Source organism: Miniopterus schreibersii (genome assembly GCF_964146895.1).
Source record: "Miniopterus schreibersii genome assembly, chromosome: 2".
In the NCBI taxonomy this organism is placed as follows: Eukaryota; Metazoa; Chordata; class Mammalia; order Chiroptera; family Miniopteridae; genus Miniopterus; species Miniopterus schreibersii.
This window is the reverse complement of record NC_138102.1, coordinates 20,333,413-20,356,233: the sequence shown is the minus strand read 5'-3', so window position 1 is coordinate 20,356,233 and position 22,821 is coordinate 20,333,413. Positions and strand designations below refer to the sequence as shown.

Here is a 22,821-nt window from a genome sequence, read left to right as displayed (position 1 = left end):
CCGCTGTCTGCTCTGACCACTGATATTTAAGTTCTGTAACCTCAGAGCCTGTACTGGTCCTTACATTCTTCAGTTGTCTCATGTTGCAATCCGAAGTGCTCTATACATATCAAGGTATAATGTAAATCTGATCACCCTGGTTAGGGCCAGACATAGGTCTGCAGTTCCTTTGCTTAATCTGTTTCTTCTCCTTACAAGGGCTCGCAGAGGTACCTAGTTAATGATAGCTATGTTGAAGAGAGCTCCCCATCTTCTTGGATTTAGGGGAGCTGGGGTCTCATCTTCTCATAAGAATAGAAGGTTTATATGGGTTTGAGCCTCCTCAGGGCTTCATCTCCCCACCCCACATGATGTCCATGGCTGGCAAAAGGCACAGAGATTTAGAATCAAGAACTCCAATCTGATCTTATGTGCCCAGGGCAGAACTGCCTGCTCGATGACTGTGATGGTTTCTGGCTAGTCTTGCCATAAGAGAAATACTGCATCCTGATGGCTTGTTGGGAATGACAAAGCTGTGGTATTTGAGGGGAAAGTAGGAAGGGAAAGGAACTTACTGGGGCCCCATTAACATTTATCATGTTCTTAGACTTGAGAACACCATGGGAAACACCATCCCCACCTCTCTGTCTTGCTAGCTGCTTCCTTGAGGATTACTAAAAAGTGTGGGTTCCTGATCTGCTCCTAGATTCCCTTGAGGGGATGGAGAGGCTCCATCAGAGAAGCACATGGGATTGGGGACTGGTGTATGAATCCTTTTCACTCCCACTAAAGGAGTACCCATCCAGCCTGCACAGCCTTCAGTGGGCCACTTGCCATCTGCATTGTCCCAGGAAACTGCCTCAGGGCCAGAGACCTCCTCAGCCTCAGATTCAGGCAGCTAAGCAGGAGTCTTTGTTCTCTCCAGTTTTCTGGAGAGTTATCTGAGGCATCTGTAGCCTTCATCCTGTAAGGATGGTCAAGTCAAGCCCTAGCCTAACCCTAAACTCCCCTCTCCCAGTGGAGATAATAGTGACTCTGTGCTGTGGGCTTCAAAGCACAATGCACCTTTTTTTCACAGTGCACTTTGAACACATGGCACCTAGAGCCTGTAAGAGTGAATGAACACTGTAATTTGACTCACGCCAAACATTTTCAGCCTCCAACTAGGTCACCATGGAATCCAGATACCAAATGTCCTCCAGCTTCCATTTCCCATCTCGTGTCTCAGGAAACAAGACACATAATGCAAGTGCTTTGGTCTGCCACTTCCCTCACAGCATCCCGGTTCCAATTAATCAGTTTCTCTAAGAGTTGGAACGCTGGTTTCAAGTGGCTAAGCAATAAACTGGCTTTCTTTCCTTCATCTTTCATGGTCAGTCCAATAAAGATGTCAGTTAGCTCCTTTCTTGCTAACTAATACATAACAGTATAGGACCATTGGTCTTGACCAGAGAAAGGCCAGCTCAGAGGAGATGGAGCCACAGATGCAAGGGCCTTTCAATGAGGGCATAAATAGGGACACTGGAAAGACCAAAAGAGAATGGAGAGTAGTGACTTGATTGCTGAACACCAGTGACTTGAGAACACCATGGGAAACACCATCCCCACCTCTCTGTCTTGCTAGCTGCTTCCTTGAGGATTACTAAAAAGTGTGGGTTCCTGATCTGCTCCTAGATTCCCTTGAGGGGATGGAGAGGCTCCATCAGAGAAGCACATGGGATTGGGGACTGGTGTATGAATCCTTTTCACTCCCACTAAAGGAGTACCCATCCAGCCTACACAGCCTTCAGTGGGCCACTTGCCATCAAGTCACTGCTGCGGCTGCCAGTGAGCAGTGATGTCTTCCCATTAGCCACCTTACACAGGGACTCCCTAAGGTCAGGACCGCAGTTCAGGGCGGTGACACAGATGGGCAGGGCCTGGTGAACCAGCTAATCGTTGGTTACCTTTCCATTACCTCCTAGAAGAGAATGACATTACCTCTGCTTTGTAAATCGAGACTTTAACATCAGGAGCACTCTTAGCCATGAAAAAATCCACTGTAACCCAACAGCCATAGGCTGATCTTTTGGTTCCTCTAAAAATTAGCTTTTTCACCCTAGCCAGTTTTGCTCAGTGGTTAGAATGCCGGCCCACAGACTGAAGGGTCCCAGATTCAATTCCAGCCAAGGGCACGGCACGTAACTCTGTTGCAGGCTCTATTCCCGTCACCAGTCCGGGGTGCGTGCAGGAGACAGCCAATTCATTCTCTCCCTCTCTCTCTCTCTCTCCCCCCCCCACACACACATACACCCTTCCGCTTTCTCTGAAAAGCAATGGAAAAAATATCCTCAGGTGAGGATAAAAAAAAAATTAGCCTTTGCCAGATGCTAAATTCAGTTCAGAACCCACTGAGTGTGTTTTCTACGTTTCTGACATTCTTAGGCACTGTGGGAAAATTATAATAGTCCATTCTGCTCTGAGTTGCTTGCTATTTCTTAGGAGAGGTGAGACATGGACCCTTTTGACAGGAAACGATGTACCCAACTGTCCATCAATCAATGAATGGATAAATAAAATGTGGTATGTCCATACAATGAAATTTTATTCAGCCATTAAAAGGAATGACGTACTGAGATATGCTGTAGCACAGAAGAACCTTGAAAACATGATAAATGAAAGAAGCCAGTCACAAATGACCATATATTGTATGATTTCATTGATATGAAATATCTAGTATAGGCAAATCTATAGAGACAGAAAGCAGATCAGTAATTAACTAGACTGAGGGAGGGGATGGTGAGTGACTGCTAATGGGTACGGAGTTTCTTTTTGGGGTGGTAAAATGTTCTGAAGTTAATTGTGATGGTTACATAACTGTGAATATGCTGAAAAACATTGCATTATACCGGGAAAGTAGGTTTACAGTTGTGAATACGTGAAACAAAGTTTATTATTTATTAATTATTGTATTATTTTCCAGATGAAACAACTGTAAACCTACTTTTGCCCACCCCTGCATACTCTAAATAGGCGACTTTTATGGTATTTGAATTAATTATATCTCAAGAAAGGTGTTTACAAAAGAAACCATACAAGATGATATGTAATTGAGTGCAATTTTATGTGGTTCAGACAGTAACTGTTTTATAGAAAATTAGAGTCGAGACACTAGCGCCGACAGAAGGCTTCCTAGATGTCTTTGATGGCGCGCTTTGAGGAGAGTGGGGCAGGAGGACTCCAGAGAGATGGCTGACAGGCTTGAGTGAGCTTTGTGGTGGGGGGAGAATGCAGTCGGTGTGGACGACCGCCACACCTGAAGTGAAGGCAGGGAAAAGAAGGTTGCATGGAGAGGTGGGAACAGATTGTGGGGAGCCTTGGATGTCAAGCAGGGCTTAGGTTTTATCCTATACACAGTGTAGGCTCTTTTTTTTTTTTTTTTTTTAATTTGTATTTATTGATTTGAGAGAGAGGGGGATTTGTTGTTCCACTTGTTTATGCTTTCATTGGTTGCTTCTTGTATGTGCCCTGACTGGGAATTGAACCTACAACCTTGGCATTTTGGGGGAATGCTCTAACCAGCTGAGCTACCCGGCCAGGGCCCCACACTGTAGGATCTTGATCGGTAGAATTATGAGTACATAGCACACCAAGGTCTGGAGCATCAGGGCTGAGTTTGAACTCCAGGGGCAGGAAAAAGAAAGCAGGTTTGGAGGCTTTTTATAGATCACGTAGAAGAATTTTATTTGCACATCCTGGCTGGGATGAGTGGGAAGTTAGGAATCCATGCTAGAATCAGCCAGAGCCAGTCTCAGCAGGACCAGTGTCCCTTTGCTGCTTCCTCTGGGGGAAATGCCCATGTTCTCCATGCTACCTTTTTGTCTCTGGGGCCTGTCAAAATAGGCTGTGATGACAGAGGCTAAGAATTTGAGTTTACTGAATTTACTATTTGGCTAACGGTTGGTACAGATCACGAGCTGCAAAATATTTAATCTGTGAAGTCACAGGAGGGAAATGAGATTGGATCAATAGGAGTGTCTGCTGTTTCCTTAAGGGTCAAGTCTGAACTGCTTTTCTTCTGCTTTCTTTTGGCAAAACCACAGGCCATTAAAAATGGAAAGAATCACCTTTTTAGGACCCATAAAAGCTTATTTTTAACCAGTTGTGTGATCTGCACACCTTTGTGGTTTGGTGTTCTCCTTGACCCGATTCACAAAAGTAAATGATTGTCAACCTAGTGGTTTCCAAACCATTTTAAAGCAGCTTCCTCCCTTTTTGATGACTTAGTATTTACCCAATATTTAAGATAGAGCTCTTGGGTTGCAGCCTTGGCTCCAAAGCCTCATTTGAGGCCCCACTGAGGAAAATTACTCCCTGGTGCCACCTGTCTGTCAGGACACCCATTTCTTCATTTGTGAGGTTTCCAGTGGATGTCTGTTTAGCACCAGAATGAGTTCTGTAAAATGAGGGTAGGACCTGGCCAGGTTGGCTCAGTGGTTGAACCTATGAACCAGGTCATGGTTCAGTTCCCCATCAGGGCACATACCCTGGTTTTGGGCTCGATTCCCAGCAGGAAGCAGCCGCTCAGTGATTCTCATCAATGATGTTTCTATCTCTGTCTCCTTCTCCCTTTCTCTCTCAGAAATCAGTAAAAACATACTTTTTTTTTTAAAGGGTGGTGAAGGAGGAAAGGGAATTTAGAAAGGAAGACAACAAAGGGACATTGTGACTGTGCCTTTGTCATCTTTGCATTATCCAGCAAGCACTTATTGGGCAACTCTCATGTGCCAGGCACTATACTAGGTGCTGGGGATTTAAAGGTAAATAGGACATGTCCCTACCCTCTCAACTCAATTGAGAAAGGGGCTTTCCTTCAGTGTGACAAGTGTGGTAGGAGGGCCCCTGATCCTGACTGGGAGTCGGAAAAGGCTTCGAGGCAGAGTTACCAGCTGGGCTGAGACCTGGAGGGTGAGTGGAGAGCCAGGTAGAGACATGAGCCCTGCAGGACTATGGGCTGGGATGTGTATGAGGAGTCCCAGTTGAGCCTCCGATTGTAAACCAGTGGCAAGAAATAAGGCTTCCTTTAATGGAGACTAAATCAGGTGGTAGATTTGAGCTGCAACCAGCACTTTCTTTTGGTGGGAGTGGACACTTGGCAGAAGATGCTGGGAGCACGCCTGAACTGAAATAGAATCTGCCCTTCCCCTTGGTTAGTGAAGCAGGGATGCTCAGGAGATGGGGAACATCCTGGCACCATGGACTCCTAGGTGTGTCCAGCTTTGAGCTGTCTTGTTAGTGTGAGTGTGGAATTGTTGGTCTTGAGAGGGATGGCCATGTGGACAAGGGTCCCATCAGATCTCGTGAGCTGTGAACCACCCGGGTTCTGGGAAGAGGGGTGAGGGAGACTGGACATATGTGTCGGGGAGGGGATGGGGGGAAAGGAAGGTGGGGGGCTTGAGAGGAGAAACCCTGCAGTGGGGTGAGGAGAAAAGAGCTTTGTGTGCACTGGCTTAGGCTGCCAGCACAAGTGTGGGTTTGGTGGCAGCTGCAGGCCTCCGTTCCTAATATAGGCAAAAGCTCCGAGTCCTGTGGCCTGACACCTGTTAGCTAGAGGCTCCCCTGAGCTGACCTCTGCTTGGGCTGTCTCTCCCCCATATGCATCTTATGCATCTGACTCATTGGGGCGCCAGAGCCCCATCCCCCAATCACTTGAACCTAGAGCTGCCTGGTTGACAAATTGCCTTCTCTCAGTTTGGGTGGGGGTTGCTGGATTTTTGAGGGGTGGGGTTTGTTAAGTTATTACTCTGGGAAAGGAGTGAGGCTGACCTAGCCAAAAGAAAATGGGGTGTTCTTCTGGAAAGTGGCCATTCTTGGCAAAGAACTGAGTGTGTGGGGAGGGGCCACTCTGGACACAGAAGTCCTAGGAAGGGCCGGCCGTGTCCCCCTAGGATGGAGTGAAATGAAATGTGAACCGCTTAATGCTGCTGCAGCTGCTTCCTAACTTTGCCTCTTTCTTCCTTTGACCTTTGGAGGAGGGGGGTAGAGAAGAAGAGATGAGGGTTCCCAGGTAGCCAGCCGTTTCCTGACTGACCCATATTCCAGTCCCCACCTCCCCAGCTCTGTGGCCCCTGGGATGTGGCAGCTCAGTGCCTCTAGCGTAATTCCCTTTGTCTCTCCCCTCCTTCCCTCTCCCTCTCTTCCTCTCCGGTCCCTTGGCTCCTCTTCCTGGCCCCTGTGGGTGGCTGCAGCCCAGCCCTGGGGAGCCCCTGTGGAAGTGGAGTCCTTCCTGGTCCACCCCGGTGACCTGCTGCAGCTCCGCTGTCGGCTGCGGGACGATGTCCAGAGCATCAACTGGCTGCGGGACGGGGTACAGCTGGTGGAAAGCAACCGTACCCGCATCACAGGGGAGGAGGTGGAGGTGCGGGATTCTGTGCCCGCTGACTCCGGCCTCTACGCTTGCGTGACCAGCAGCCCCTCGGGCAGCGACACCACCTACTTCTCCGTCAATGTCTCAGGTTGGTAGCAAAGCCCTGCCCTCACCCTCTCCCTGGTTCCCCTCTTCCAACCCTCTCTGCTAGTCTCAGGAGGAGGTGAACCTCCTCCCCTCCCATGACCTGCCCCCATTCTGCTTCAGAAACTGCTGCCCACTAACATTGCTCCCTGCCCGCCGCGTGGCTTAGCTCTCAAAGGGATGACCAGGTGGTGTGGGCCCCAGGCTTCCCCGATCTAGCTCTGAGGTGATTGCAGATACTCTTGGAGCAGTAAAACACTGACTTTTCCACCACAGCCTGCCCAGATCTCCATAGGGCTGCTACATAGGGCTCAACCAGCTTCCACCCTGTCATTCCCTTGCCATTTGGACTTGGTACTTGGTTTAGTGATTGGATCCCCAGAATACGTTGTGAGGTCCCTGCTGTGATGGGGAAGGATCCAGGTGCACCGCCATATCCGCAGGCTTTATGGAAAACATCTGTCCTGCAGCTTCTGGAGCTGCGTTAGGGCAGCCAGAGAACCCTAGAGCTCTGTGACTTTGGGAATCTTCCACTTTTAGAATGCGACTTTCACACAAACAGGAAGAAACGAAGTAGAGCTGAAACATTTTTAAAGCCATTTGTGAATCTCAGGGTGTGTGCTTGGCACCTCTCCCACTCAGGCATCCTTTAGAACCTGCCCCTAACAGGCACTTGCCCCCTCTATTTCCCTCCAGACCACCAAAAGCACTAGGAAGGACTGGAGAAAGATCTGGCATAAGCCCTGATTGGTGACCACATGTGTGTTGACCCTCTTAAGAGGGGTGCATACTTGTTGGGGAGAGGTGTTGGCAGCTGCAGACTGTGTAGTAGCCTCTCTACCTGCTCTGGCTGAAAGGGCAGCTTTCAAACCTTAGCAGGTGCATGCTAGAAAAATTCTGACTGTAAGTTCAGCTCATGGCTTTGGAAATAGATTCTGGCCTCAGTGTGTCTAGATCTATCGGGATTTCCCAATGGTTAGCAGACCAAAGGAGGATTCAGGTTCCAGCGGTGCCAGTTCTGAGACCCAGCACATTCAGGTGGTACCACGAGTGGGGGAGAGCCTCTGAATGTGGGGTGGTATTAAATTAAAGAGGGCCTACTGCCCCTGATAAGGTGTAAAGAGCTGTGGGCAGAGAGGGGCAGTGCATTAGGTTGGGGGAGGAAGGGAACAAGCATAGAGGGTGCAGTTCTTAATGAACCATTTCTGTCCCACTGAGAGACAGTCACTAAGGGAAGAGTGGGCCTGGGAGTTGGCATGGGGAAGGTGTCTGTGTTGATCTGTCACTGGATTGGCCTTTATGTTTGGGACTATTGATATGGATGGAAATTAGAGACTCTCTTCCCTTGGAGGGACCTCAGTGCCCCTTTTCCTTCTCATAGATGCTCTCCCCTCCTCGGAGGACGACGATGACGATGATGACTCCTCTTCAGAGGAGAAAGAGACAGATAACACCAAACCAAACCGTATGCGTGAGACACTGTTTCCTACCTTACTGCCCTTGGGTCTGGGTGGGAAGGGGAAGGTTAGGTGATTGGAAGATGGGAGGAACAGGCACGTGGGGGTTGATGCTTGGCTGTGGGACCCCTAGGGCATCCTGATCAGTGCAGGCATTGTTCACAGGTGTTGGGCAGGCGGGCAGGGTGTCTCCAGGTCCTGTCCTGGCCCCTTGCTGCTGAGCCTGACTAGCCCCCTGCCTGTCTCTCTTCGCTTTTCCTGGGCAGCCGTGGCTCCATACTGGACGTCCCCAGAAAAGATGGAAAAGAAACTGCACGCAGTGCCAGCTGCCAAGACAGTAAAGTTCAAATGCCCTTCCAGTGGGACTCCTAACCCCACACTGCGCTGGTTGAAAAATGGCAAAGAATTCAAACCTGACCACAGGATTGGAGGCTACAAGGTATGTGTGTATATATGAACATTAGAGTAGAGGAACAGGAGAAGCTGGCTTAGGAAATCCTTATTATATGCCTTTACCTGTTTCAAATAATGCTTTCTAACTATAGAAGTGGTACATTTTAGAATAATTTCAAATACAAGCATGTGCAAATAGAGTTGAATTTTTTTATCTTTTTCCTACATATATGGTGTTTAGGTAATTAATTACATCATGTATGTATTTCTTATCTTGTCACATGTTAACATTATAGCATGAGTCTTTTGCCATGTGTTTTAAAGATAACTTTTCATAAATGCGTAGTATTCCACTTTTAAAATGTCCCATAATTGGATGAACTGTTTTGTGCTATTAGTGGTTTTCTAGTTTTTCAATATTATAATTAATATTCCAGTATCTTTGCACTTAAATCTTTGTCAGCATTTTTAAATGTTCTTCATTAGGACGGATTGCTGGAAGTAAAGTTACTAGTTCAGAGTATTAGCTTTTTTTGAAAGCCCTGGATGCATATTACTCAATTACTTTTTTCCTGGTAATTAGGTTATTTTATTCATTCACTTATTCATTTATTATGTGAACATTTCTTGAACACATGTCTTTCCAGAAAGTACACTAGGCAAAAGAGAGTTCAAAGTACAATGGGAAGATATAACATTTTGTGCCATTTGCTCTAATGGAGGATGATGTGGGTAACAAGTTGGGTATAGTTTTTTGTTGTTTTTTTTAAATTTTATTTTATTGTGGTAACAATTACTTTCTTAAAGAGAAAATTTAGTTCACCCTCCCATCGCAGAGCATGAGCCAACAAATTTGATAAGTGAAAATAATGCATTGTTCTCATGCATTATTTTGCTTGTTAACAGACTTGGAATTTTCTTATGTTAATAAACAGTTTCCATTTCCTGTTGTGTAAATTGTTCATGTTCTTTGCCCAACATTGTAGGAAAAACGTCTTCATTGGAATCTCTCTTTTTAGAGTCTCTGATCATCTTTATAGTTCCCGTTTCTCTCCCATCCCACCTAGCTGCTCTTTTCTCATTAATCTTAAGAGCAGAGGAGAGCGGAAAAAATAGGGGAACATTTTAAATTAACTCACCAAACACTTGCTGTATGCGAGGCACGGTGCTATGAGTGGTACAAGACAGCACTCTTGCCCATAAGGAATTTCAGTCTCAGGAGGGCAGATGTCCTTGAGCACGGTCATTAAGAGCAGGCTGCGATCAGTGCTTCATTAGAGGTACAGAGAACAGCTCTGACCACTGATCAGGCTAGAGGAGCTGATTTTTGAAGTGAGACATCGAGGGCAGACAGGGCCAGACTCTTTGCCGGGAGCTGGTCCAGCCCAGGAACAGCTCAGATAGCCCACAGCGTTGGGAAAGTGCCCGGCGTATTTGGGAGAGTGGAGAAGGTATATTTGTCCATGTCACGATGGCCTTGGCTGTTGTGGGTAGACAGCCAGAGTTCCTCACACCCAGTTTGCCTGATACGTTCTTTCAGAGTGTGGGTGGGGTAGGAGTGGGCAAACCGTGCCTTGTCCTGTCTCACAGTGCTGTTTGGGCCATGTGCTTTGTGCTCAGATTGGCGGGTAAATGCCACAGGGCACCAGTGCTGCCACGTGGCTCCTCCTGCATTTTCCTCCAAACCCTCAATGGAGCCCTTTGGCATGTTTCCCCTCAGGTCCGTTATGCCACCTGGAGCATCATAATGGACTCCGTGGTGCCTTCTGATAAGGGCAACTACACCTGCATTGTGGAAAACGAGTATGGCAGCATTAACCACACCTACCAGCTTGACGTTGTGGGTAAGAAAGCCAGTGGCGACAGGAATGGGAACTTAGAGGGAAAAGAGCAGGGTCGTTGAGGAACCAGCCATGGAGTCCAGGTTTAGTTGGGGATAGAGTGAGGATGGTAGAGGCACTTTATAGCTCTGTCACTTTAAGCAGGTTACTTTCCTCTTTTGTGCCTCACTTATCTGTAAATAGAGTTGAGAGGATCAGATAGTGCTGTGACTCACTATAATGTGAAAGGTGCTGCTGATAGTCTCTCCTGCAAGAAGTGACTGGAGTAGTGATGTTAAATTCAGCATAATCGTAGCTGTTGCTCGTGAATGTCAGCAGTATGCTAGGCACTTCAAACACATCAACTGCCAGTCTTATGGCACCCTTGCAAAGCAGGCACTAATATTCCTGCTGTACAGAAGAGCAAACTGGGGCTCAGGGAGGTCAGAACTCCAGGCCCATGCTGACTCCAGGGCATCGAGCGAGACGCAAGGTGCTGTTATTACAGCCTGTTCCTTCTGGACATTCTCAGTATCATTCTAGAGATCTTAAGAATAAAGAGTTTCACAGCCAGCATTCTGTTTTGGTTTTGAGGAGATGGTTTAAAAAGAAGCTTCCAGTCAGGAGGTCTTGGGTAGGGTCTACAATTCGGCATTTCTAACAAGCTCCTAGGTGATGCTGGGCTGCTTCTCTTGGATCGCACCTTTAACAGCAGGAGTCTAAGTGACTCTGTAATTTTAGTTAAGGAAAAGTAGGCTGTGCTGAGGTCTGAGGGTGTGACTAAGTTATAGGGCTCTCCATGAAGGCAAGAGAGACTTCTTATGCCTATAAATATGGAGGCACTGCTTTGAGGAGGAGGCTCCTAATAGCCTAGGGCCTGACAAGTAGGTGGCTCTTCTCCTAGCTCAGGTTCAAGGATCTCAGCAGAACTGCTGGGTAGTGCACTTCCCTTTGTGGTTTTTGGGATGCTCTCTGTCAGCATTCCAGCTAGGAGGGAGCCATGGTAGGACCTGATAAGCCTCTCCTCTCCCTTCCTCCACAGAGCGGTCCCCTCACCGACCCATCCTGCAGGCAGGGTTGCCTGCCAATAAGACCGTGGCCCTGGGCAGCAATGTGGAGTTCATGTGTAAGGTGTACAGTGACCCACAGCCCCACATCCAGTGGTTAAAGCACATCGAGGTGAATGGGAGTAAGATTGGTCCGGACAACCTGCCTTATGTCCAGATCTTGAAGGTAATCTTGACCCCAGTGTCCATGGGCTGGGTGCTGGGAAGGAGACCAGTATTTCCTGGGACTGGAGTAGCTGTGGTCCAGTTCAGTGCCCATGACTGGGACTCATCCTTTACCCTTCAGGAATACATGTTCCATCTCAAATAGGGACTATCCACATTCCCAGGACTAGTGACAGGTCACAGACTGGAGGTGTGATGGGAGGTGGTTGGGCATCGCTGGTTCCTAAGGAGCTTTAAGAGTGACTTTGCTCAGACTTTTGGGTCGGCTACTCAAGGAAGGCATTTGGAGTCCTGCTTTTCCATTGCTCGGGTCCCAAGCCCTTCCAGCAAGCATTTTCCAGTCTCGGTCCTGTTTCCCAAGTCACATTCTTTCTGGCAAGTGGGGTGAATGATAAGGGCACGGCTTAGGTAGAGTTGAAAAGGCAAATGCCACAGGTAAATTCTAAAGCAGTATTAGTAATGGCATTTTCTTCCTTTTTCCTGTCACTCCCAGACATTTGATTGTCCCTGAATGCTCCATTAATCCAGGGAAGGTAATTGCCTAATCCTCCAGTGGATCTTGCAACAGGAAGTAACCAGAAGCTGGGAAAGTGTTTTACCTCCTGGTCCCAGAGTTAGACCTCATCCTCCCACTTGGCTGTCCCAAAGATTTACTGGCCATCCCTTCTCTTCACTATCGGTGCTGAAACTGCAGTGTGGGAAACAGGGCCATGGCCTTGGACCTTGGACACTGTTTCTGGCCATTCACAATCCCTGCCCTAGTCCTGGAAGAGGGGGTTCAATACAAATTGCATTTGATTGGGGGCAGTGCTTTTTTTTTTTTAGTTTATTTTGCAGTCAAATGCTTCGGACTTTTGCAGACAACTTATTTTGTCCGCCTAAAAAGGAAAGATGATAAGTCTCACTTAACGTCTCCGTTGCCTTAGCTCCCTGCCTCCGTGTTACATGGGAGCAAAGTATGGCCACATCTCTGATTGCCCAACTGACTGGCGTGTCGTTGGTTTGTTCCAGCATTCGGGGATTAATAGCTCGGATGCGGAAGTGCTGACCCTGTTCAATGTGACAGAGGCCCAGAGCGGGGAGTATGTGTGTAAGGTTTCCAATTATATTGGTGAAGCTAACCAGTCTGCGTGGCTCACTGTCACCAGACCTGTGGCAAAAGGTAACGGGGAGATGGATGGGGCCCTGTGCTGGGAGTTTGATTTCAGCCCCAGGCTGCTGGGGCAGGTGGGGAAGCCAGCACCTGACTCTCCCTGTTATCCTGCTGTATTTCTAGCCCAGAGCCATGGAAAAATACCCGGCCTGGGAGGCTGGTTTGGTTTGGTACTGTGTTGGTGTCGGCTCCCTCTGTGCCTTGTGTGTGTTCCTCGGCTGTGCGTGCATTCTCAGGGACAGTCTTGCTGCATTATAATAGTGCAGACGAGAGGTTTGAGTGGTGGGTATGAAGGGACCAGGCTTTCCCTTGCGAACCACCATCCTCAGGCTGTTTGTACAGGTGTGTGTGTGTGTGTGTGTGTGTGTGTGTGTGTGTGCATGCGTGCGTGCATGCGTGTGACTGCAGCACCCCTTCCATCCCTCTTGTGTGTGCCCTCTGACTTTCTTTACCTGAAACCAAACAGCCCCCCCACCTGCCGGGCCCCATTTCTCCATGCTGCCCACCGCCCGCATGCTTGGATGGGCCAGGGGCTGCCAGCGTCTGGTGAAGGGTAGTAACCAGCCCTCGTCATCTCAGGTCTGCTGGAGTTCCTCCCTCAGGGCCTCACTCTCTTCCTCTAACAGGTCTCGCTGCCTGGTGGTTTTGTTTGTTCGTTGTTGCGAAGGAGACGCTGGGGAGCATCTCTTCCTCTGGTTATCCACCCCCTCTCTCTTCCTCCCTTTCTGTGTCTCTTAGAGGTCTCATGTCCTGTGCTTGTCCATTTTGCTTCCATTGTCTCTTCTAGACTGCCGGAGTTAATACCACCGACAAAGAGATGGAAGTGCTTCACTTAAGGAATGTCTCCTTTGAGGACGCGGGGGAGTATACGTGCTTGGCGGGTAACTCTATCGGACTCTCCCATCACTCTGCATGGTTGACCGTTCTGGAAGGTATACACTGTACTTCTCCTCTCGATGTCCTGCCCTCGCCACGGGCACGGGGGGACCATGCATTGAGGGCTGGGGGAGACACAGAGCCAGGAGGTCGAGGAATGGGCTCCATGGGCCAGTGGGTGGCTCCAGCAATTTGTCCAACGTTGAGGGTCGATTCCTCAAGGCTCCCACAGGAGCTTTCCTCGTTTGCAGGAACACGGAGGCCTCCCACCTTGTACACCTGCATCTGGCTCTCCCCTGGGCCCATGTAATGCATGCATGAGATCTGGATTTAACCTGTAGCCGGGCTCTCCTCCAGGGCAGGCTCCTTCCATCCTTGGGTCCAGCAGCTGTCCCTGACTTATCTGGTCCTTTTTTGCCAGCCCCCAAAGTCTCAGAAAGGCCCCACTCCTCCTTTAACTGAATGTAGTCACTCTAAAGAGGGGCTTGCTGCTTGCTAGCAATGCTAGGCCACCCTCTTTTACGGCCATCCTCTGATCACAGGAGAGGTTCTACCCAGACAAGTAGACTTGAGCCGAGTAAGGCCAAGCCACAGGGGGCTAGATGGTGCCCATTTATCCTCTTTGGGTACTGATGTATCTTTTCTCTCAAGAGGGGAGGTCTTTGTGTTGGGCCAGGAAGGAAGGAGCCCGCAGCCTGCTCAGGGTGGTGGGCTGGTGACGGCAGGGCTGGAGCTGGTTGTTGCTGCCTCTCTGAGGGCCTGCATGTGGGGCTGGGCGCTGTGCTGTTCTTGTGACTGCTGATACTGTCCCCTCTTCTTCCTCCTCTGCCCTGCTTGCCCAACAGGGTCTGATAACACCCCTGCTCAAGGCAGAGAAGCGTTCTGTTTTTATCACTGTCACTGTCTTTGTCCGTGTGTGCTCCCACTTAGTTGTCTTTGTTTCTCAACACTGGGGAAAGAGAAAAACAGAAACACTTCTTGTTATCAGCTCTGCAGTCTCCTTGTCAGGCCCCGGAAGTTTCTTGAGGCTCAGGCCCTGGAAGTTCTCTTGGACCTCTTGGGGGAGGTCCCCAGGGTGCTTGCCTCTGGGCTGGCTGGGGTTTTTTGAAGGGAAGGGCTGGGAGGAGGGCTGTGGAAGGAAGAGGGATGTTCACACTGGTAGGGATGGAGTGTTCTCTGCAGCCAGCGCTGTGAGTGCTGGACGTTACCCCTCCCATTCTCTCATGCAGAAGGGAACGATGGATTGAATGGATGGGCTTGTATGGGAACAGGGTAAATTCTAAGTGGAAGATGGGACAGCAGAATAGAACATGACCCCCCCCCCCCATTTCCGTCTTCAGTTTTAGGAGTTAGGGGCTCTGAGTAGTATTCTTAAGAACTGCAGAAACATTTACACTTTTCATCTTGAGCAGTCCAGGCATGTTTGGAAATTTAGTCAGTTTTGCCTGTGGTTTGGCTAGGTGTAAATATTTACGTGTCTGACCTGAGACAGACAGCACAGGTGAAAGGTGAAATATGAAGTTGACACAGACACACCCTTTCCTGCCACCTCCATTTGACATTCTTTGAGTGCCACTGTGCACCAGGTGCTGTGGCCTGCAGAAATAAACAGTGCGCCATCCTGCCCTCAGACCACCAGACACGCAAGACAGTCAACCTGTCCCCATGTGATGAGTGTGCACACGCAGTGCTCAGGCACTGCAGAGAAGAGCCACGTGCTTCCATGGGAGGCTGAAAAAGGAACCCAGAAGAAGGGACCTCTCTGCTGTCCCTGCAGGGTTCCTGGTACCTATCTAGCCCAGCAGTCCAGCTGAGCAAGGACTCCTGAATTAATGAGGATGGGCCACGCGTAGCAAGATAGTTCTAGCCTGTCCCTCTTGGAGGGTTCGGGCAGAATCAGCAAGCCTCAAGGATCACAAGATGTCTGATCTGCCCAGTGCCAGAGCCCCAATACTAGCTAGGATTCTTCTCTGCCCTAAAGATCCCCAGAGGAAAGGAGATGGGTGGTATTTTTCTTATGGAGCTAGGGACCCTAGTGGGCTGGGCCCCCTGAGCTTGCTAATACCCTGTTCACACTGACTCAGCCCTGGAAGAGAGACCTGCAGTGATGACCTCGCCCCTGTACCTGGAGATCATCATCTACTGCACGGGGGCCTTCCTCATCTCCTGCATGGTGGGGTCTGTCATCATCTACAAGATGAAGAGTGGCACCAAGAAGAGTGACTTCCACAGCCAGATGGCCGTGCACAAGCTGGCCAAGAGCATCCCTCTGCGCAGACAGGTAACAGAAAGTAGATAGGGGATTTGCACGCCCTGCATCCCTTCTTTCCCTGCACCTCCAGGTGCTTCTCCAGGAACCCCCCAACTCCCTGCCTCTCCACTGTCCCCAACCCACTGCTTCCAGCTTTGCTTTCTGACTGTGGGCCAGGGGCAGTGGCATGTCCTGACCCACGTGTTCCAGCGTCAGGTTCCCAGTCCATGAATTCCATAGGCCCACCATACCTCAGCTGCAAGTCCCCTGCTCGCCTGGCACATGGATTGGGAGAAAGTCTTAGCTGGGGCGAATGTGCATTGGCTATTGTGCATTTGAACTATCCCCAAGGCCCAGTGAGAGGTGCAGAGATATAGAGAGGAGGACCTTAATTGGGTCCCAAGTAACCCTCTCTCCTGTGTGCCCACCCTCCCCTCCTCCAAGGAACTGGAACAGAAGGTGAAGGCTATTAGAGGAGGGAGCGTTCACGTAGAACTATGCTAGTTCTGGGAGGCGCTTTGGGAATTAGGAATCCACAATCCGAGGCAGGATTTTCACAAAGAATCAGAATAAGATAGAGCTGTTGCAATGATAATTTTTGTCAGTTTGTGAGAGGTACGTATGGTCTGTTCATGTGAAAGGTGAGTAAACTGAGGCCCAAGAAGGCTAGTTGGTGGCAAAAAGAAGTCTGTTTTAGAACTTTGGTTTCCTGACCTCTCGTGGTCTTTCTGCCACTCTGTGCTGGGAAGGGCCATCAGGTAACAGATACATACCTCTGCCATTGGTGAAAAGCCCTTACATGGAATTGGAGGAATCTGTGTCACTGCCCCCATCCTCGCTAGAAGGGTGACCTCACGCTTCCCTGTAGGTGTCGGCTGACTCCAGCGCGTCCATGAACTCTGGGGTTCTGCTCGTTCGGCCCTCACGCCTCTCCTCCAGTGGAACCCCCATGCTGGCTGGGGTCTCTGAATACGAGCTTCCCGAAGACCCTCGCTGGGAGCTGCCCCGAGACAGGTAATACTCTGAACTTGTGAGGAAGTCTGTTTGTTATTCTGGTGGTGGGGTTGTGTGTACTGAGACCTTCTAGGAAGTGAAGGTGTACCAGGTGTATCCAGAAATAATAATTTCCACTTTCTACTCGTAGCCGAGTGAAATATGGAGAGGTAGAGGTGGAGTGCCCTTTCAGGGTTTGGACTTCACCAGCCCCATCTTACACCTCCCTTTGTTTCCCCAAAGACTGGTTCTAGGAAAACCCCTGGGAGAGGGCTGCTTTGGGCAGGTGGTGTTGGCGGAGGCCATTGGGCTGGACAAGGACAAGCCCAACCGTGTGACCAAAGTGGCTGTGAAGATGTTGAAGTGTAAGTGATGATTCCATCCTGGTAAAAACAATTCCTTCCTGTGCCAAAGGAACTGTGGCCTTGGGCCCAGTGAAACACCCTCTCTGGTGCTCTTTCCTCGCCCACACCTGCTACACGGCCTGCCTAGGGTTTCCTGGGAGTGGAGGGGACACTCTGCACCCTGAGATTGCCATGACCTGGGGTCAGTCTGGGTTGTGGTCAGGTGTTATTCTAAATTCCATTGCTAGCTGCTTTTTCTTACCATACCCTCTGCCCCAGCTGTCATGGGAGGGAAGGGAAAGGGGAGGAGAGAAGCCACTAGAGGAAAAAAAGGACTCCTTGGGTATGCACCTCACCTTACCCCCTGTCCCTTAGCTTTTCTCCTATTGCCCTCCCTTCCAAAGTAAATGAGTCTTGTCCCTGTCTCTCGATTGTGTGCAAAGCGGATGCAACAGAGAAAGACCTGTCAGACCTGATCTCAGAAATGGAGATGATGAAGATGATTGGGAAGCACAAGAACATCATCAACCTGCTGGGGGCCTGCACGCAGGATGGTAGGCACTAAGCCAGGCTGGCTTTCCCACCCCCTCTGGGATCGGGTCTCAAATGGGAACCTGGGCCTTCTGTTCCCATAACAGTATCTGTCAGGGAGAAGACACTGAGCTGGGGTATCGGTGGCCATGCATCTTTCAGCCACACTAGGGAAGCAGGGTAAGGAGAGAGGCAGGGTAAGGAGAGAGTCAGGGTAAGGAGAGAGGCAGGGTTAGCAGTAGTTGGGATATATCCCTTGGGGTCTGGGCTGATGATCATTGGTACTCATCTGATAATACAGGTGTCCCTAGAATTCATGGACACAGTGTGTGGATAGAAATAGGTGAGTAGTAGTTGTGGTCTAGATTAGGGCTCTTAACCCCAATTTTGCTTGGGAACTTTCTGGACTATGCTAGGAAGAATTATTTCCCTGATTCTCTCTGAGTAGTGGAATGGATTTCCCTGGTTCCCTAAATGGGAGGTTAGGTCAGGGTGTGCCACTGGGCATAGGGTTTTCTTGAGGTAAGGTGAAACCTGCATACTGGCCTGCCTGCCCTGATGGCCTCCCTGTCTACACGCCCCAGGTCCTTTGTATGTCATCGTGGAGTATGCCTCCAAGGGCAACCTAAGGGAGTACCTGCAGGCCCGGAGGCCTCCTGGGCTGGAATACTGTTACAACCCCAGCCACAACCCAGAGGAGCAGCTCTCCTCCAAGGACCTGGTGTCCTGCGCCTATCAGGTGGCCCGAGGCATGGAGTATCTCGCCTCCAAGAAGGTAAGGTACCTGGCAGATCCCTTGGGTGATGTTGGGAAGGGAACAAGGCCCTTCTTGTACTCCAGCTTATGACTTTCTGTCCTTTGGTGGAGTGGTGGACACATTGAGCACTGACTTAGGCTGTAAGGGGACATCAGAGTCAGGAGAGCCAGTGTAACCTATGTGGCCTTGGCACCAGACTGGGTTAGGTTCATATCTGTGCGCTGCCACTTTCTGAGTTGCCCCAGGCAGATACTGAATATATTCTATTTCTATTTCTTCAAATATAAAATAAGAATGGTTGTGGAGTAAAATGAAGTATGAGAATATTAAGAACAGTTTTTGATACTCAGTAAATGCTGGCTTTGGGCCCCAACCCAGTGTGGCTGTGCTGGGCCTGGGGAGACAGGGCTTGTGGCCACACACCTGTACAGACTGGACAGAAGCATAAAGGGTCAGCCTTTCCAAGTGCAAATCCAAAGCTAAGAGTTGGAAGGACCAGGAGAGGAGGCAAATACAGGGGTTTGCTAAAGTGATCGAGAGGCCTAGAGCTGGAAGTGTTTGAATGGCTGGGTTTGAAGTGGAGAAGAGGGACCTTCTAGCAGGGAACTGGAATGTCCAGGGGATGAGTGGTGTGGCAGGAGAAGGCCTGGGAGGTAACTGGGCCTGCCTGCCAGCTGCGAAGTGAGTGCTAGAGTGCAGCATGACTCAGAGAGCTGGCTTCTGATGTGCGTCTACAGCTGTCGACCCATAGAGCCTTATAGCTCATCTGCATCCCACCCTCCTCTCTCCACCTCTTCCTCCCGTTTCCCCTCCTGTTTCCACAGTGCATACACCGAGACCTGGCCGCCAGGAACGTCTTGGTGACGGAGGACAACGTGATGAAGATCGCAGACTTTGGCCTAGCTCGGGACATTCACCACATCGACTACTATAAAAAGACAACCAATGTAAGTGCTAACGAGGCTACTAGGTGCATGTCCTCTGCCCAGGACCCTGCTGTGCTAGGCTTTCTCCCGTGCAGCCTTCTCTGCTATAGCCTGGTGCAGGTTGCTCTGCCTGAGAAACAGGGTGGTGGGATGAGCTGAACATATGCTTTCCTTCCCAAGTCCAGTCCCTCATGTACCTTCCGTATTCCCTCATTGCCCGCCCTGGGCCTCCCCCAACTGCCCCATGCTGATTGCAGGGCCGACTGCCTGTGAAGTGGATGGCACCTGAGGCATTGTTTGACCGGATCTACACCCACCAGAGTGATGTGTGAGTTTCAAAGGCAATTGCCAGGGATATGTAGAATAGCAAATGTCTGGTACAATAGGATCCTGTCCTCCCCTCTGAATTGATGAGAGTCTTGCATCTTGGGGATAAAACAAAACATTGGATGTAGCCATTTACTTTGTTCCTGGGGGTTGAAAGGCCAATCTGTTTTCTGCATTGTCCCCTGGTAGTCCCCTTGGAATTAAGGATTTGTGTTAGGGGGTTGGGGGGGTGGGCTCGGGATGAGTATCTGACATCTGACATGCTTGTGAAGGAGAGATGGAAAGGACTCTAGGTTGGCCAAGCCCTGTGCTCACAACACCCATAGGCTCTGTGCTCATTTACAGGTGGTCTTTTGGGGTGCTCCTGTGGGAAATCTTTACTCTGGGAGGTTCCCCATATCCTGGTGTGCCTGTGGAGGAGCTTTTCAAGCTGCTGAAGGAGGGTCATCGTATGGACAAGCCCAGCAACTGCACCAATGAGCTGTAAGCATGGGAAGATCCCCAAGGTCCTGAGCTAGGCCCTGGAGGCAGAGTGGGTTTGCTGGGAAGAGGAAGAAACGGGGTGTTTAGGGTCATTCCTGCCACAGCCCCTCCCCCACGAGCTTCTTAGCCTCTCTGCTTATGCTTCTCCCCTGACCTTACAATCCTGCGCAGGTACATGATGATGCGGGATTGTTGGCATGCAGTACCGTCTCAAAGACCTACCTTCAAGCAGCTAGTAGAAGACCTGGACCGCATTGTGGCCTTGACCTCCAACCAGGTGAGGCTGCCCAGTCCTAAGCCTTCAGTCATCATCAGTTAGGTGCATCTCTGTGAATTAAGACTGCCGTAGGGAGGGGAGTGTTGGATCTATTGTTCTTTTGTTTCTCCCATCACAGGAGTATCTGGACCTGTCAATGCCCCTGGACCAATACTCTCCCAGTTTTCCCGACACCCGAAGCTCTACCTGCTCCTCAGGGGAGGATTCTGTCTTCTCTCACGAGCCGTTGCCTGAGGAGCCCTGTCTCCCCCGACACCCAGCCCAGCTTGCCAATGGCGGACTCAAACGACGCTGACTAGCTCCCCAGCACTGCCCCTCCCCGAACTCCATCATCAGCTCTGAGTCTCACCCACCACTCCCCGCTGGATTCACTGCCTTCCCCTTGTCCCTTTCCTGCTGGCGGGAGCCAGCTGCCCACCTGAGGCCTTCACCCCACTGATTTCATCTCTCTTCCTCCTCTCAACTTGCTTATGAGAGAGAGGAGCAGAGAGGCAGGTACTTGCTGATGGCCACTCCGTTCCCTCCCAAATGGTGGACCAAGACCCCTCCCCGCCACCTGTCACTGCCTGGAGGGGTAGGGAACAGGAGGTGAGCGTGCTGAGCAGGCATGCAAGTGAGAACTGACTGAGTTTTCTTATGCTGGTTTTGTCTGCTTCACAGTAACCCGTAAACCCTTGTGTTCTGGTAGCAGGTGCCAAGTCCTCAAGGCTACAGTAGTAGGGAGGGGGAGGTCACCACTTTGGGCCTCCGTTGAAGGCGACCTCTGCTCCAGATAGATGGTGCCATTGGCTTATTAATTCTGATACTAATTTGCTTTGCTGACCAAATACCTGGTACCAGAGGACAGGGAGGCAAAGGCTGGGAGCAGTGTCGTGGCCCTGGGGCCCAGCCCCAAACTGGGGGCTTTGTACATAGCTATGAAGAAAACACAAAGTGTATAAATCTGAGTATATATTTACATGTCTTTTTAAAAGGGTCGTTACCAGAGATTTACCCATTGGGTAAGATGCTCCTGGTGGCTGGGAGACATCAGTTGCTATATATTAAAAACAAAGAAAAAAGAAAAAAAAAAAAAGGAAAATGTTTTTAAAAAGGTCATATATTTTTTGCTACTTTTGCTGTTTTATTTTTTTAAATTATGTTCTAAACCTATTTTCAGTTTAGGTCCCTCAAATAAAAATTGCTGCTGCTTCATTTTTATATGGGCTGTGTGACAAGGGAGAGAATGTCAACTGAAAGGGAGCAAGAATAATGGGTCCCTGGTCTGTGTCTGTCCATTCCCTGCAGTTTCCTCCTAACCTCTTCCCTTTAGGTCCTGGACTGAGACCTCCGGACATACCTCCCACCTCTTGGATGCTTTTGGAAAGTTAGGAAACAAAGACATCTGCATAATGGGCAGGAACGTCCTGTCAGTGCACCAGAGTTGCTGGGCCAAAGCCAAGACACCCCCTACTCCACCCCCAGCCCTCAACCACAAATTGTTTCCTCAGGGGAAACTGGTGGGATTGGGTAGGTCAGAGGGTCAGAGGAGGGAGCTGAGGGCCTACCTCGGAATAGCCAAGGGGTAGAGCTAAAGAGGTGGAGGAAAGCTAAGGATTATTCTGACCAGAGCATGCCTGTGCCGCTGTGGAAGGAGAAACTTGTCACCCAGGACTAGGTTTACATTATGGTCCCTTGCTTCATGTTTCCCAGCCTGCTTTGTGTTCATTGTCCTCCCCCACACCAGTCTTCTGTATCCATGTGATCAAACTGCATGTGTTGGGACTATCACAGATCTTGCTTCCTTTAGTTCTTCCTGTACAAATTCCACCCCATCCCTCAGGAAAGGGGAAAAATTCTCTAAATGTTTGTTTTTGGGCTGCTTGGAGATTTACTTCCTCTGCCACCTGCTGGCTATCACTGCACTCACCCAGTGTGTCCTGGCTCAAAGTGTTCAACCTGCTTCTATGCACCTTCTATACCAAAAGCTTGCTTTTTTGCCGGATTACGGCTGAATACAAAAGAAAGTTCAATATGCTTTCATTTCTGTAGGGAAAATGGGATTGCTGCTTTAAGTTTCCTTTCTGAGCTAGCTATTTTTCTGGCAGCTGCAGTGTTGGCTACTATTGTAAATCAGTTCCCTTCTTGTGTCTCTGTAAATATGCAACTGTCAACATATTACAGTTTGTGTTTATGTTTAATGAAGGCATAATTTGGTGAACAGAGCCAGGAAATGAATTTTAGCTCTTAAAAACATTTGCTTTCAGACCATATAGTGGTGTCTTTCCTTGTAAAATAGTGATGATCATTTCTGCCTTGGCCCTTGAACCAATGTTGTGGGAATGGATGGAGGATCTATGCAGGGCTTTATATGCCTTTGGGAGAGGTGCTAGAGAAATATAAAGCACTGTTACAAGTGATGTCCTTGCTGTTACTACTCAAATCACCCATGAATTTCCCCAGAGATTGAGCTGGCTGTCTAATAAAAGATAGTGAAATTGACCTGAGAGAAAATGAAATGACCATTTTACTTAGATGACCAGATTGGGTCTC

At 49.5% G+C, this 22,821-nt stretch overlaps 1 protein-coding gene across 5 annotated transcripts in view; it reads left to right on the top strand.

Annotated features, from left to right (window-relative positions):
- The window catches only part of FGFR1 (fibroblast growth factor receptor 1), a 49,154-nt gene extending 26,384 nt beyond the window's left edge, over positions 1 to 22,770 (top strand). For 2 of the 5 annotated variants that reach the window (XM_081127567.1, XM_081127568.1), the window contains exons 3-18: positions 6,207 to 6,473; positions 7,851 to 7,934; positions 8,193 to 8,365; positions 10,040 to 10,163; positions 11,182 to 11,372; positions 13,312 to 13,456; positions 15,485 to 15,681; positions 16,520 to 16,665; positions 16,888 to 17,009; positions 17,432 to 17,542; positions 18,104 to 18,294; positions 19,101 to 19,223; positions 19,460 to 19,530; positions 19,875 to 20,012; positions 20,184 to 20,289; positions 20,408 to 22,770. In XM_081127567.1, the coding sequence (XP_080983693.1) occupies positions 6,207 to 6,473; positions 7,851 to 7,934; positions 8,193 to 8,365; positions 10,040 to 10,163; positions 11,182 to 11,372; positions 13,312 to 13,456; positions 15,485 to 15,681; positions 16,520 to 16,665; positions 16,888 to 17,009; positions 17,432 to 17,542; positions 18,104 to 18,294; positions 19,101 to 19,223; positions 19,460 to 19,530; positions 19,875 to 20,012; positions 20,184 to 20,289; positions 20,408 to 20,584 (2,366 nt within the window). In that variant the 3' untranslated portion in view covers positions 20,585 to 22,770. Of the gene's footprint in view, positions 1 to 6,206; positions 6,474 to 7,850; positions 7,941 to 8,192; positions 8,366 to 10,039; positions 10,164 to 11,181; positions 11,373 to 13,311; positions 13,457 to 15,484; positions 15,689 to 16,519; positions 16,666 to 16,887; positions 17,010 to 17,431; positions 17,543 to 18,103; positions 18,295 to 19,100; positions 19,224 to 19,459; positions 19,531 to 19,874; positions 20,013 to 20,183; positions 20,290 to 20,407 lie in introns of all 5 variants that reach the window. The other 3 variants (XM_081127569.1, XM_081127566.1, XM_081127570.1) reach the window with 3 other exon arrangements.
- The last annotated feature ends 51 nt before the right edge of the window (positions 22,771 to 22,821 follow it).